We start from the raw sequence: 15275 nt of genomic DNA, 5'->3' as shown, positions 1-15275 counted from the left end.
AGCACGGTTAGGATCATCCATTTCTACTGCAGCTGTATCATGGAACCTGGTCAGCGGCAAAGAGGACTACTCTGGTGCTGATGATATACCAGACAGCCACTTACACCCTGTCGGTGTCGGTGTTCGAATACCGCTCTCCGGAGCAAGGAATGTTCTCCAGTATTGTCCGTCACAACACAACCTCACTGCAGTTTTTGAGAATGAAACTGCTATCGAATTGGCTTGTGACTTCATAAAGCTGCTGCTGATCGCTTACATTATTCTGCAACCACAGCATGTTCCGTCGGCACAGCACATACAATCAGAGTACGACTCACAGTACGACTCAAAGTACGAGTACAAGCTCTACTGCTGTCGAAGACGAAGACGGCACTGTTTCAATAACGACACCCACACCTCCAGGTTACGATGACTATGTTGAACGACCAAAAGCAGTTTCCTATAGCCAGGGATTTAACGACCAAGCTGTCAAAGATCTTTTTCAAGTTCTCAACACAGTAGATGGCCGCCAAGTAGCACGACGCTTTACGGAAGAGAGCCAACGGCCACACTCCCCTCTCTTGTATCATCATACCGCGAAAGTACAAAGTACAGATGAAGAGAAAGCAAAGCCTACACCACCAGCGCCGGTCGGTTTCTGGCACCATGACTTGTCACATACACGTAAGAAGGTGTTTTTGAAATATTCCAGAACGCTTTTGATATTGTGTGTCGCTGTAATAGGCATATTATCGATCTACTGGGGTGTTATCTTCAATGTCAAGAAAAACATGCCAAATGTCACCGTCGCTGTGGTTAGCTTTGAAGGTGTAGCGCCTTACCAAGACTATACTCCTATCGTCGGGCCTTTTATACGCCAAGCCTGCGAAGCAGAAATGGCCTCTCGTCCTGATCACCTGGGCTTCGAGTTCCGCGATCCTGCCGAGTACAACAACGATCCGACAAATGTACGCCTCGCTGTTCACAACGAAGACATTTGGGCTGCTATCATCATCAACTCCAACGCCACCGCCTTGCTGCAGGAGGCAGTTGCAACAGGAAATACATCCTACGACCCTCGTGGGGCTGCATCGATCGTGTACATTCAAGCCCGTGACGTTGAGTCCTACAACTTTCACATCGTACCGGTGCTAGATAGTTTGGCTCTTGCAATCACCACCAACTTCGGCTCATATTGGGCTCGAACTGTATTTGCCAACAGTTCCTTGGACGTAGCGACATACTCGAGAGCACCACAAGCAGTCAGTCCCGGAATCAGCTTCACCATGCTCAACCTTCGTCCTTTCGATCCACCAGCTGCTATACCGACAATAACTATTGGGCTGATATACCTCATCATCATCGCTTTCTTCAGCTTCACATTCTTCATCCCGACTCACATGAAATTTGTCCTTCCAAACCCAGCCGCACCTCATCCACCACTAAAATTTGTCCAACTCATCATCTATCGTTGGTGTGCAACAATGGTGGCCTACTTCTTTCTCTCACTTGCATATAGCTTGGTCTCGCTGGCTTTCCTGATACCGTTCTCGAATACACCACCAGTAGGATCTGCATTGGATGTCAACCATGGATGGAGCAATACAGAACCTATCCTCAACGCAAATCCTTTTGGTCGTGCAACCTGGATCGTCTATTGGATGCTCAATTTTGTCGGCATGGCGGCTTTGGGCCTGGCTTGTGAAAACATGGCTATGCTTCTAAGTTATCTCTCACCATTACCCTATTCGGCGTTGTTCTTGATATTCTGGGTCATCACGAATGTATCAACAGGCTTCTACGCTCTGGAACTCGCCAGCGACTTCTACAGGTGGGGTTACGCGTGGCCACTACGACACATCGTACGAGGAAGTAAGGCGTTAGTATTTGGTACAAAGGACGAACTGGACTTGAATTTCGGCGTACTCTTTGCTTGGGTATTTGTGAGCACACTACTTTTCCCTGCGGCCTGTTGGGTAATGCGTCAAAAAGCCATAAGGGACAGGAGACGTGCGGCTGAAGAGGAAGCAGAGGTGGGGAGACATTGATAAGCATACTGGAATTTTGGGTCGTTCGGTTGGGAAGGTACGTACCTATGTACAGGACAAGGTTTCGGCGAATACAATAGAAATTGCTATAACAACGAGAACGAATATAAATTCGTTAATTACCTACCAAAAGAAGACCATGGGATTCTGCGTGTGTCAATGACTTGTCGCAGAGCAGTCGAGTGCAGCATTGATTCCACGTCTGATCGGAAGCAATTCACCACGCTAACGTTGCGCACAGAAACTACAAGCAAGCGAAGCATTCCGAGCCTGTCAGACCAAGCATCCGGAACAAAGTTTGGTTGCTTTAGCGAACCAGCCTACTTACTTGCAGCAGAACTCAAGTCAAATCTGCCACGGTATCCAATTCACTCCTCAGCCGCTCCGAAATCCTGATCCCACTCAACACACCCCGCGGAACACTTTATCCGTCAAGAAATCGAGGTCACGATGATACGTATGCTTCGTATAACATTGAAATCGGCCTCCGAGATCAAGAACCAAGAGAGGAGGTGAAGTAAGAAGAAAAAGGATACATATAGAGCACAAAGCAAGGGTCGGAAACTATTGTCCTTGGCACGGTATGGAGAAAGCTTGGTTATTGGTGGCGGTTCGGAGAAAATAGGTTATACGGTGAACGACGATGGTGTTGTGCACACACAATTCAGGATGCTCGGGAGCTGGAAACTATACTGTTTCGTTTGTTGGTCATAATGGTACACTATTACCTTGGCTTGAAGATGTGTGGGAGGGCCCGTACGGACAGCTTCATTTGGATTTGGAGAGCTCTCATCTGGGGAAGTTACGACGCACAACCTGGTAGGTTCTTCTGAAGACTCCCGGAAAACAGGGGAACCAGGAGCGGGTGTGGAGAGAGTGCTACGCACTCGTACTGCTCCGATTGAGTGAGCATTGCCTCGTGTAGCAGACATCATAGCAGGCACGAAACAACAGGACCAAAAATGGATAGCAGCGAAAAGAACAAGGTGTGGATTCAAGGGTCTTACGGCCACAGCTTCCAGGAATACTACACAATCTGCCCAGCACCAGCTCAAAATCTACCTTTCCTCTTGGCCTTCTCACGTTCATATTCCTTGGCCTCTCGGCCTTCTTCACCCTGAATCTCAGCAACCAATCTCTTAAATTTCTTGTCATAGGCTTCATCCTTCGCCTTCTTCTCTCTAAGCTGCTCCCTGGCCATGAAGTTCGCGTCCTTTCGCAGCTCACGCATGGCGCCCTTGCGTTCCTTCTTATGCTCATTCTTAAGCTTGTTGAGTTCGGCACGCTCTTCGTCAGGATCACGTTGTCTACGTTCCGGATTGTAGTTGTCACTGAATAGAGGATACGCGGACTTGATCGCCAGGGGACGGTGAGCATGCAAGTACAGAGGCTTGCGAGTAGATATGGCGAGCTCGATGGCTGTGTTGAATGAGGCGGACAGCGATGCGACGGCGCTCTGGGTTGACTTGTGGAGAAGAGCGAGGTTCTTAGGATGGCTGAGTCTGACAGCAACAAGATGGTTGAGTGGTGAGATGAGTTCCGGAAATGCGGATTTGGAGGTGTAGTAGTCGACCACTGGTATGCTGAGCTTGAGTAGTATGAGAAGAAGGGACTCTGGAGTGATCGTGGATCTAGGAGGCTTTTTACCAGAGGATAGAGCACGAAGATCGTTGAAATCCAACTTTTCAGCTGGTGGTGTTGGCTCTCGACGTGCGATGCGGCAAGCAGTACTATGCTGTATAGTAGGCGTCTCCTTTGGTACGGCAGCAGATCCCTCAACAGGTGCAAGCAAGGAAATGGCTTTGCACATGAAGACAACGGCTTCGGGGACATACCGCTCTGATTTTGCCTGATAACGGAGTGCGATCGAGCATACATATGTCCCAGTCGCCAAGTCTGTCAAAGTCTCCAAAGGTGATTGAGCGAGGAATCTGCCCACGAGGAGGGCAGCCGGTGTGACCACGGAGTGCCACTGGTCAGAAGTTGGGAAGATAGTAGCAACGGCAGTCAGCAGGACTAGATCACCAGGTGTGAAGGTTCGATTGTCCTCTAGTAAGCGTCGGAAGTGCTGACGAAAGCCAGCTGCCACCTCGAGTGGCTGGGCTTTGGCCATGGAGTGTACGTGTCGGATAAGCTGTTCGATGACTTGCATTGAAGGACTTTGTTCGCACTTTCCATCAACCAGATCGACAACCCACGAAACTAATGCTTGAGCAAACTTGCCCAGCTTTTCTGTGTTCTCCTTTGCTAAACCTTTGTGATATAAAGCTCGTATGCGCTGAACCGCTGTGGGCAAGCTCTCGGCTGAGATGCCTTTTGTCTCTGATCTTATTTGCTCGACATCTTGCGGACAACTGAATGTGAAGGGCAATTCTTTGGTATCATTACCAGTTCTTGCAGCTGGTACATTGGATTGTATGGTCGGCTTTGGAGGCAGAACAAGACCGTTGATGAAATCATCGTCTCCATCGTCGACTGGTTCCTGTAAAGCAGAAGACTCACTGCCTTCGAAATCACTCGCTAGATCAGCCTCTGAATCACTTGCGATGATGTCGTCCATGACAAACTGATCCTCGTCCTCAACCTCGAGCTGTGGTATATATCTCGGTTGAGGCTGTGCTAGGCCGAACATCTCAGCATCGTCTTGGTCGTCGTTCGTGAGGTCAGCACCAGCTTCATCATCGTCGTCGTCTTCATCGTCGGTCGATTCAGCTTCACCTCTCATTCTCCGTAAACGATTTCTCTCGAGCTCCTCTAGACGAGCCTTCTCTTCAGCAGCCTTCTCCTCTTCAGTCTTCGTTCTAGTACTTGGTTTCGACCTTGCGTCAAGCTTCATCTGTCTGATGTTCTTTTCGTACTCTTTCTCTGCCTCCTCTCTCGATTTTCCGGCTAGCATGGCTGCACGACCAGGATCAATTGATGGCTCGGAATCAGTTGTAGGAGGACTTGGTAGTTGATGCTTCGTATTCGAGTTCTTCCCCTGTAAAGCGGCAAACAGATCACCGAGCCCTTGATCAAGCTCAGCACGCAAATCATCGTCGTCCTCCTTTTGAGCTTGTCTAGCAGCCTTATAAGCCTTTGATTTGGCTATAACCTCCTGCATGACCTCGTTCTTGGACTTTTTCCTTTGCGGCACATCGTTGTCATTTCCATCTTCGGCCATGTCCTCATCCCCATCTAGTCGCAGTCTCTTTCTTGGTCGATCGTCCACGGCATTGAAGTCCTCAACATCTGACTCATCTTCATCCTCGTCGTAGTCATCCTTTAACATTGGTGCATCATCACCAAAATCCAATGCACGGCCACCATGGGTCAAAGACAACTCTGTGTCCTCGTCCTCTTCCAGGTTGAACATGTCATTCTTTCTGCTACCTCTTAAAGCCTGCCTAGCAAATCTTTCAGCAGCCTTCTGCTCTGGAGTCATTGTAGGATCGTCCTCTCCAAAACGTCGGTCGCGCATGCCACCCACTTTATTCCGACTCTGCATCTCCTTCAGCAGAGTTTCTCGTCTTCTTTCCTCTCCTAGTCCACGTGTAACACCTGGCCGCTCAATAGTTCGCTTCACTGGCTTGTTGCTCGAAATATCGAACTTTGGTGTTCGGGAAGGGGCTTTGACTTCGAACGGATTGAAGCGCTCTCTAATTCCCTCGAGAGCAGCATTTCGTCGAAGGCGGACGGCAGCATCTTTATTGTTGCTCTTAAGCTGCTTCTTTGATTTCTGAGGACCTAGAATACCACCCTCGCGTAATGATGCCTTTAGCTGCTTCAGCTGCGACGGCGCCATAGTGTGCTCAAGCCAGGGTGAGCAGAAAGAAGGTGCTTTCGAGGCAAACACTACTGGTACTGGTCGCACCTGCAGATCTTCGGCTCTTTCAAAAACTTTTGGCGCCAAATCCGAAATCTTGGCGAAAGCTTATCGATAAGGGAAAGAGAGGGAAAGGGCAGAGGACAAGTTTCACGTTGAACACCAGTAGTGCAACTTCCTCCTTGCAGGATTACCACATACCACTGTATGCCCAGCAGGTTTCGAGCGCACGCAAACCTAGTACAAAACGCATGATCACAATCACCACATTTGCGACCCTACCTCAACATGCAGCGTCCTACGCTTCAAACGTTCTACTCCCTTCTCATACCTATCATCTACCTCACAATCCTAGTCGGCAGTCTCGCAACATTCAGTACTCTCTACCGTCGGCGTCAACAGAGCTCAAAACTAAATCTACAGCCATATTTTCCAATACACACCGCCCGCAATGTGTATCTTACCCTACTACACCAAACCGACACACAAGCTGATCTCAAGACCGTGCCAAACTCCGTACTGATGGCCGCTCTACAAGAACGCGCATGCGAAGATATCTTGAGAATACGCGAAATTCAGACCCGCAAAGGGCCACTGAACACGTTACTTCAGAGAGGCGTCGTGGGAGACGACATATGGCAGCGCCTGCTAAGAGCAGAGCAGGAATTAGAGGCGGAACTCAAAGATGTGCAGGCTGAAGCGAATGCGCTTGCTCAGGGTTGGGGACAGACGATCTTCCAGTCTGCTAATGAGATTGTCGTGAATCGGATGACGAAGCAGAAGATCGAGGAGAAGCGAAGTACACTTGCAGAGGAGAAGGAGGCTTGGGAGAAAGTCAAGGAACAGAGTCGGTTGGAGCTGGAAGGTGCTGCATCACAAAGCGACAAGGCCACTACCACTACGACATCAGAGAAGACTCAGCCCAAGACTGCTGCCGTTACTGAGGGAAGTGATGAGGACGCAGTCATGGTAGAGAAAGACAATTCTTCAGACTTGCCATATCCTACACCACCTCCAGACGGAGGAGTTACCGCAGGCACAAGTGGTGGAACTGGGAAGGCCAAGAAGAAGAAAGGGAAGAAATGAAGTTATTCGATATGGACTAAAGAATGACTCTGGCTTCGGAGTGGAAGTTTGATATGATTATGTGTCATTCAATTGAGAAATGAATTAGCGCTTGCATATGATTCTTTCATCTGCAAACTCGTAACTTTCTACATCTTCTGTGGAAAGCGGCAAAACGCCAACACCGCCGCCATATCGCCTGACCATTACTCTTTCGGTGAATGGCTCAAGTTTGGCGAATGAATGTCGTTCACGTGGTCCACGTCTACGTGCATCGACTCGCCCACTTGAGCTAATCTCTGCTTGACCGTGTTCACATCCCCTTCGGCCCTTGTCTTGTGCATGCTCATCACAAGAAAGTCAGTCATCACATCCAACCGTATCTTTTTGTATGTCGCGGACTCGGGGTTCTCAAGATCCGACAGATCTATCCCGGCTTGCTTAGCAGTCTCTTGCTTCTTGTCGGCCTCCAATGTCTCGATGATCTCGGCTATGCTTTTTAGAGTATTCTGCTCTGGAGTACTGTGGCCAGCCAGCCGTCTTCTGCGGCCGAGTCCTGTAGAACTTGCAGCGGTCCTTGGCAAGATACGAGCAACTTGTCCGGTGATGAGCTGTACCGAAGCGTCGTCTGGTGTCGCACCAAAGGTTCGATACAAGCCTTGCAGTGCGCATACGACTGCTGCAAGGTCTAGCTGGTGACAGAATGACCGGACAATCTCAAAGTAGAACTGGCTGCCAACGAAGTCAAATTTCGCTGCCTGCGTTTTTCGAGCATTGAGGCGTTGCGCCCAGTCCATCATGCTAGCAAAAATCGCCTTGTGGCTAGACTCGTCACCCCATGAAGAGCTTAGACGTTGTGGCTTGGGCTTGAACGCCTGCATTTGTGTAGCACTCGTTTGCCATGCTAACTGAAAAGTCTCCACGTTCGGTGACAATACCCCTTGGAGTGACTTGTAGAGCTTCCAGAACCTGTCGTACGCACGAGTATGAAGCTCAGCTGCAAGCCACCTGTTGACAATGAAAGTATTGGGCTTGAGCTGAGCAGGCCCTGTCATGGTCTCCCTCAATTGTTGGAAGTTCTGCCATTGTCGTCCTTCCTCGTAGAAGTTGAACAGAAGTGAAAATGTCTCTAGATTGGCCGCCGGGACGGGACGTGACAGATTGTTGGGTCTCTTCCATGTATCTTGTCCGTGTTGAGCCGTGGTCTTGCGAATCAGTGACCCGGATTGTGACAAGGTCATGTTTTCCGTGTGCGTAGTGGCTTGGTTGATTCTTACCTGAATCATTTCTCGTGCCAGTCTTTCTGCTCTTTCAACTGACCGAGGGCTGCCATCTCGAAGCCATGCTCCGATAATACCATTAAGGTGAAGAGCATCTGGCTTGATTTTCCGTTCGTACATGAGATCTACTACTTCTGCCGCAGCCTCTATTCGTTCTTGCCCAAGTAATCTTTTGATCCAAGAAGCAAAGAAGAACTTATTCTGAAATTCCTTTGGCAGGAACAGGAGCACGTTCAGCGAAACCTGGTTGACCGCTTTTTCAAAATCGGCAGGATCACTGTCCTTAGGTATCTGACCAACTGCACGCTGGTAGTGGCGCAAGGTGTTCTTCCCAAGACCACGATGGTGCATGATCATATCCTTGAAGACACTCGCAGCCATTGAACTATGTTTCGTGTCAAGCAGGGAATTGCTAACTTCGTCATATAGCTGCGCGTCCATCTTGTCCTCGAGCAAATACCGCATCTTGAGATATACCACCCATGCTTTTGTCGCGGAATCAGATGTCTTGCTTTGAGCCCAAGCGGATACAACCTCCGTCAGAATCCCAGGTTTCACACCTTTACGCAGCGCTTTCGTAGCAACATTCCAGGCTCTCTGTGGTCGGTGAACAACAGCGTGTAAGCGTATACCCGTGGTGTAGAATCTGGTCAGAAAGTCTATCGAACAGTTTGAGTTCAGCTCTTCATGCATGGCCTCCCAAGTAGTAATAGCCTCTGCAGTTTGTTCACACGCTTGCAGTGCTTCCAGATATTGGAGCTTACGCTCGAGTGGCAGTGACTCTCCAGCTGCAAGCATGTCTCGACCAAGTAACACGAGGTGTTGAGGTCGTGCTTCTATCGCTCTTTGAGATTTCCACAGAAAGTCCCAGACACTTTCAGATATGATACGAGAGAAGCCAGGAACTTTCTGTTGGCAGCGAAGATACCACTTCCACAGACTTAGACTCTTATGAACGTCATCTCCATTCTCGTTTGCTTCTTTCAAGGCTGTGTTGAAGTGATTTACCAGACTCTGATGGGCTCGGGGGATATGGAGGGTAACTGCCAGTCCTTCCGACTCGTTCGCTTCTGCATCATCTTCCTCCAACATCCGATCGATCTCTGCTAAGTCTAATGCATCTTCCTCGTCGTCTGGTTTGTAGCCTTCTTCCTCGAGCACCTTCTTGAAGCGTTCCCTGTCCTCTGGATCCAATTGCATCATGAAGGGACTTTGTGGACCGAATGGCCCTTGTTGCGCGATCTCAAGTTGTCTCTCCACATCCTGTAATTCGTTCCATATCTCTTCAGCTTCGTCTCCGACCCCGTCAGTTGCATCGATGCGTTTCTGTGTGGATTTATCCGATCCAAGCTGCTCAAATTCTCGAACGACGAGATCATCGCGATCTTTGGTGAACAATTGAGTCGGAGAGAGTAGACTTGTGTCGTCAGACTCCAGATAACCTCCCGCCGAAGGTGCAACGAGTCGTGATCGGTTGCTACGCTGCGGCGGCAATCTACGAGCTTGTCGAATTTGACGACTTGGTATAAATGATTGCAGGCATTTCTGATGTGGCCCGAATGCGGGTGAGTGGCAGAATTGTTGGTGCCATCTTCTGGACAGACGACATATTCCTTGCATAGGTCAATTTCAGTGCCGGCAGCAATATTTTTTGGTGAATTGTAATTAAGGGGACTCTCTTCCACCTCGCCATCGAGCCTGCCAAAGATCGAGACCTTCGGGCAAATATCGGATGTGTACTCTAATTAACGCGTCCCACGACGCGTCTCCTTTCTTTCATATCACTACTCATGGACGAGGCCGAGCTTGATGGCAATATTGAGGAAGAGGCCTTTGAAGATTCTTCGTATCAGGTAAAGTTGTGTACTTGCTATTAGTTCTTGCTACTTATGCTTGCCAGGCATGTTATATCTATCGGTTCGGCTACAAACACCATGCCGGTTCAAACGAGCGTCCAAGCAAGAAACGAAGGCTGAATGCGTCAACAACACCAGCCAATTGTCTCAAGCTGTCTACAGAGAATGACTCCGAAAGACTTGCTGCAACACGTCAGCGACTGTTCGAGGAAATTTGGACTCGACAAGCAGTCCATTTTAGGGACAACAACGTGGACCGTAAGAGTCTGAAACAGCTTTCCGCTTTCCTTGCCAGTGTCTCGCTTCAGAGTAACACAGAACGTTTACCGACTGCGCTTCTGCTCACGGGACTCGATGCGACACACTATAATGCAGTCTTGAGCGCACTCACCACCGAGGTGTATGGTCACCACGATGCGGAGTTTCGTACACAAAAACTTGTCGTCAACCTTCAGTCAAGCCAATGCCCGAATCTGCAAACCGCGCTGAAGAACGTTATCAAACTCTCGATCAGCGAGTACAGTGGCAATGATGCGTATACCGATTTCTTAACCAAGCACAAACGCCTGCTTCCTTTGAATTTTGACTTGGAGCTCCTTCAGCAATTCTGTACCAACAATGAGCTCTCTCAGGTCGTTGTTTCTCTAGCAAACGTCGAGACATTCGACGCTCAAGTACTAAACGAGCTGGTGTCTACACTTCGTTTCTGGCTAGGAAGAATACCGTTCGTTCTGGCCCTAGGCATCACAAGCACGAAAGAACTCTTTGAGAGTCGGCTGTCCAAGACTTGCCTCAAGTTGATACGAGCAAGATCTTTCAATTTCGCGCCGCATGCCAGTCTTCATAGCGACATCTTGCGATTACTGCAACAACCTCATTCCGATACACAACATCCACTTCTAGGTCCGAACATAATATCCACTCTGAATGATTTGGAACAAAGTCAGGGTTTCTCAGCACAATCGCTCAGTAGAGTTCTCAAAGTTATCTACTTGTCGCACTTTCTGGTCAACCCCATCTCTATCTTCTGTCACGGAGGAGAGGTATTGCTTGCAGAAGAAGAGACTCGATATATAGCGAGAGCAGCTCGGAGAACCGATTCCTTCCAATCTCATTGTGATGACTTGTTAGCAAAGACAGATGAATCGGCGAACGCTAGAGTACGGGCGTTGTTGGAGGACGACAAGTACCTCATTCAGGAAGTCATGAAAGAGGTCTCTGCGATGTCAATTAAATATAGTTCCGCAGTCTCTCTAATTTCTTTTCTTGCAGATTTATACGATGCTCTCAGTCCACAGCATTCCAGTCTGCGAAGGCCGAAGCTCGAAGTCGAAGCTCAGCTGTATCACACTATGCATGATCTCAGTGACTGTGCTGTCTACGACGAGCTGGAAAGCTGCATTAAATCCACAACACTCGAAAAGCTGCTAAGAGCCTTAAAGATTCTAAGAATGAAGCAGATCGCAACCACAGTCACTCCAGACCTCAATCAAGCGATTGAAGAATGCGAAAGACCAACATTGCCATACAGAGACGGTGCAGCTGCTGTCAATGGTGGCGAAACTCAAGATAGTCTTCCAGCACATCAAAGGGCGCACAACAAACCCGCGAAGACCACGAAGACATCGAAATTGGTCACCAATGGTTCGACGCAAACAGATTCGATTTTGGAAAGGGTATGGGTCATACTTACTTCGACATTACAGCAGGCTTCATTCGACGTCTCCTCCGTGCTTCTACATGAAGCCTTCATCTTGTCGACTCGTGCAATCCGCATCAGGCAGACTTTAGAGCCCCAGCCACGTACGGCGCTCGAGCGAGCATTGCTCAAACCAGGGGACTACCTCGGCTGCGAGTGCTGCTCTGCGCGTGGAGCTCGAGACCAAGCTGAAGCAGCTGAGGACGAAGAACAAAACAGTCGTAAGGTTACACATGGTGGACATATGCCCCCGGCATGTATCCTGTTCAATCTGCTGCAGGAGGCGCCTACAATCATCAATGTACGGGATCTTTTCGACGCCTTCAGATCCCGTTTCGAACCTGTCAAGGACTCAAATAATACACCTGTCCTCGAAGGCGAAGATACTGTATCGAGAGCAACAATGGCACAGTTCTATCGGACATTGACTGAGCTGAGGATGATCGGTCTCATCAAGGCAAGCACAGGCCTGCAAATCAAGAAACGGATAAGCAAAGCCTCAAAGTCAGCCACGCAAGAGATTGACTTTGTTGCCAAAACCAGCTGGGCCGGCCTTTGAGGAAGTGGTCTCCAGGTATTTATAGTCCGCAGACATCTTGATACTGTGAGCTGCCCGTTGTTTGACTTACCGAACTTCCACGCATCGTAGAGTGTTTCATATAAGTAGACTCAACTGCTCACCTTCAAGTTGTTGCAAGCACGGTGAGCATGTGCTTGCGGCGAGGCACGAGCGGTACATTGAAGTCAAAGTTGCCCACGTACATCCTATGGCGCGGCTGAATACGGCAGTATGTAGTTGGCACCAGCGTGTTCACTTCGTGAGAGAGCCAAATGTTGCGGAGAGACTATATGCGGCATCAACTTCGTCGAAGTCGTGAAGTGACAGCAGTATCTTTGCTACTATCTCCTGCTTATTTCCTTGGTAAAACCTGTCGTTGTATGTAGCTGCCATGACGGCCACACATACCTCTGGCAATCCTTATATGGAGGGTTCGACGAGCAAAAGCACCAGAGGTCTCCTGCGCATAATCATATTGTGTACTATAGCGGCCGCTGCTGTTTCTGCTCGTCTTTTCAGTGTTATACGTACGAGACTTCCTACCGAGATCGAAGATTGACAGACTAATCGGGAACAGGATTTGAAAGTATCATCCACGAGTGTATGTTTTCGAGCGTCCACCACCACTTCCACGACACTTCGTCGACCAGGTTTCGCCTTAGTGAGGAATTACAGCTGACCCTGTCCAGTCGATCCTTGGTTCAATTTTCGAGCAACAAAGTATCTTGTCAAGCATGGGTTCTACAGTTTCTGGGATTGGTTCGACGATCGTACGTACACAGGAAGAGCATACAAGGAAGCAGTGGCTAATGGTGGTTGAATTGTAGGAACATGGCATCCTCTTGGAAGAGTTACGGGTGGTACTCTCTACCCAGGTCTGATGGTTACCTCCGGCGTCATATATCATATCCTGCGATTCCTCTCGATACCCGTCGATATTCGAAACATCTGTGTCCTCCTCGCACCTGGTTTCTCAGGCCTGACTGCACTAGCCATGTACCTTCTCACCTCTGAGATGTCCGCATCACCTTCAGCAGGTCTGTTAGCAGCAGCTTTTATGGGCATCACTCCAGGCTATATCTCTCGTTCAGTGGCTGGCAGCTACGACAACGAGGCTATTGCCATCTTCCTTCTCGTCTTCACTTTCTATCTCTGGATCAAGGCTGTAAAGATTGGTTCAGTCATGTGGGGTGCTCTGGCCGCACTGTTCTACGGCTACATGGTTTCAGCTTGGGGTGGTTATGTGTTCATCACAAACTTGATACCGCTACATGTCTTTGTCCTGATTCTGATGGGCAGATACAGCTCGAGGCTGTATATCAGCTATACAACCTGGTACGCCTTGGGAACTCTCGCCAGCATGCAGGTTCCCTTCGTGGGTTTCTTGCCTATCAGGAGCAGTGACCATATGGCCGCGCTAGGCGTATTTGGTCTTCTCAACCTGGTCGGTTTCGTTGGCTATTTGCGAAGTCAGCTCCCAGCCAAGCAGTTTCAAACTCTCGTTCTAGCTCTGGGCGGCACTGTTCTCGTCGTGGGAGTTTCAGGTCTGATTGCCCTGGAAAGGTTTGGTATTATTGCGCCATGGAGTGGTCGTTTCTACTCGCTGTACGATACTGGATACGCTAAGATTCATATTCCAATCATCGCCTCCGTTTCCGAACACCAACCGACCGCATGGCCAAACTTCTACTTCGACCTCAACCTCCTTATCTGGGTATTCCCAGCAGGTGTCTACATGTGCTTTCTTAAACTCAAAGACGAACACGTTTTCGTTGTAATTTACGCTGTTCTCGCTAGCTATTTCGCCGGCGTCATGGTTCGGTTAATGCTTACTCTGACACCAGTTGTCTGTGTTGCAGCAGCTCTAGCTTTGTCTCATGTGATAAACACCTATACACAAATTGAGAGTCCTTCCGAGGACAGCTCCGCAACTTCGTCCACCAATGGATCAGCTGACAGCAAAGTAAGCAAAGTCGCACCAACTCTAAGATCAACCAGAGACAAGCTTATAGGCATCTACTCCAACGTTAGCAAGGGTGTTGTTACAGCTATGACCACATCCTTCCTCCTGCTGTTCGTTGCCCATTGTACTTGGGTAACCTCGAATGCTTATTCCTCACCATCCGTTGTTCTGGCGTCCCGGTTGCCTGATGGTTCCCAGCACATCATCGATGATTATCGCGAGGCTTACTACTGGTTACGTCAAAACACACCGCAAGACGCTCGGATCATGTCCTGGTGGGATTATGGTTATCAGATTGGTGGCATGGCTGATCGACCTACACTCGTTGATAACAACACGTGGAATAACACCCACATTGCCACGGTGGGCAAGGCTATGAGCTCACGCGAAGAAGTTAGCTATCCTATTCTGCGCCAGCATGACGTCGACTATGTGCTCGTCGTCTTTGGTGGCCTGCTAGGATATAGTGGTGACGATATCAACAAGTTCTTGTGGATGGTCAGGATCGCAGAAGGTATTTGGCCAGAAGAGGTTCGAGAACGAGACTTTTTCACTGCAAGAGGTGAATATCGTGTTGACGATGAAGCAACACCAACCATGAAGAACTCATTGATGTAAGTCGCGCTTGCCTTGCACTTCCTGCGCCATGCTAACATTTCGATTCAGGTACAAGATGTCTTATTACAATTACAATGCTCTATTCCCAGCAGGGCAGGCTCAAGACAGAGTCAGAGGTAGTCGTGTGCCCGCTCAATCACCTGAGCTTAGTACGTTGGAGGAAGCATTTACCAGTGAGAACTGGATCATCAGGATATACAAGGTGAAGCCCTTGGATAACGTTGGGCGAGACCACCAGAGCGCAGTAGCATTCGAGAAGGGTCACAAGAAGAAGCGCAAAGCAGGTGGCGCTAGAAAAGGAGCGAGAGTGCTCAGAGAGGATTAGACTATATTTGTCCACACATGGAAAAGTGATTTTGTGCAAATAGACGGAATGGATGTATCAACAGGTACAAACTGAGTA

The 15275-nt window shown here is 49.0% G+C and overlaps 6 protein-coding genes across 6 annotated transcripts; 4 read left to right on the top strand and 2 right to left on the bottom strand.

The window, feature by feature from the left end:
- Nucleotides 1-275: 275 nt before the first annotated feature.
- On the top strand, nt 276-2027 carry LTR64_007617 (uncharacterized protein; the record flags this gene model as incomplete). The annotated part of the gene is made up of 2 exons (XM_064901935.1): nt 276-663; nt 724-2027. 2 exons carry the CDS (start codon nt 276-278, stop codon nt 2025-2027), a joined length of 1692 nt encoding a protein of 563 aa, XP_064751614.1.
- Nucleotides 2028-3078: 1051 nt separating this feature from the next.
- NOP14 (nucleolar complex protein 14) lies at nt 3079-5811 on the bottom strand (the record flags this gene model as incomplete). The annotated part of the gene is made up of 1 exon (XM_064901934.1): nt 3079-5811. The coding sequence occupies one exon, from the start codon at nt 5809-5811 to the stop codon at nt 3079-3081; it is 2733 nt and encodes a 910-aa protein (XP_064751613.1).
- Nucleotides 5812-6120: 309 nt separating this feature from the next.
- Nucleotides 6121-6918, top strand: sec66 (Translocation protein S66; the record flags this gene model as incomplete). The annotated part of the gene is made up of 2 exons (XM_064901933.1): nt 6121-6186; nt 6256-6918. 2 exons carry the CDS (start codon nt 6121-6123, stop codon nt 6916-6918), a joined length of 729 nt encoding a protein of 242 aa, XP_064751612.1.
- A 185-nt stretch (nt 6919-7103) lies between these two features.
- Nucleotides 7104-9797, bottom strand: LTR64_007614 (uncharacterized protein; the record flags this gene model as incomplete). The annotated part of the gene is made up of 1 exon (XM_064901932.1): nt 7104-9797. One exon carries the CDS (start codon nt 9795-9797, stop codon nt 7104-7106), a length of 2694 nt encoding a protein of 897 aa, XP_064751611.1.
- A 170-nt stretch (nt 9798-9967) lies between these two features.
- ORC3 (Origin recognition complex subunit 3) lies at nt 9968-12291 on the top strand (the record flags this gene model as incomplete). Its single annotated transcript, XM_064901931.1, has 2 exons — nt 9968-10030; nt 10078-12291. The coding sequence occupies 2 exons, from the start codon at nt 9968-9970 to the stop codon at nt 12289-12291; spliced, it is 2277 nt and encodes a 758-aa protein (XP_064751610.1).
- A 424-nt stretch (nt 12292-12715) lies between these two features.
- STT3 (oligosaccharyl transferase stt3 subunit) lies at nt 12716-15197 on the top strand (the record flags this gene model as incomplete). Its single annotated transcript, XM_064901930.1, has 5 exons — nt 12716-12818; nt 12869-12892; nt 12981-13061; nt 13119-14868; nt 14921-15197. 5 exons carry the CDS (start codon nt 12716-12718, stop codon nt 15195-15197), a joined length of 2235 nt encoding a protein of 744 aa, XP_064751609.1.
- Between the last annotated feature and the right edge of the window lie 78 nt (nt 15198-15275).

Source organism: Lithohypha guttulata (genome assembly GCF_036872675.1).
Source record: "Lithohypha guttulata strain CCFEE 5908 chromosome Unknown scaffold_6, whole genome shotgun sequence".
NCBI lineage: Eukaryota > Fungi > Ascomycota > Eurotiomycetes > Chaetothyriales > Trichomeriaceae > Lithohypha > Lithohypha guttulata.
This window is presented reverse-complemented; position numbering and strand designations above follow the sequence as displayed.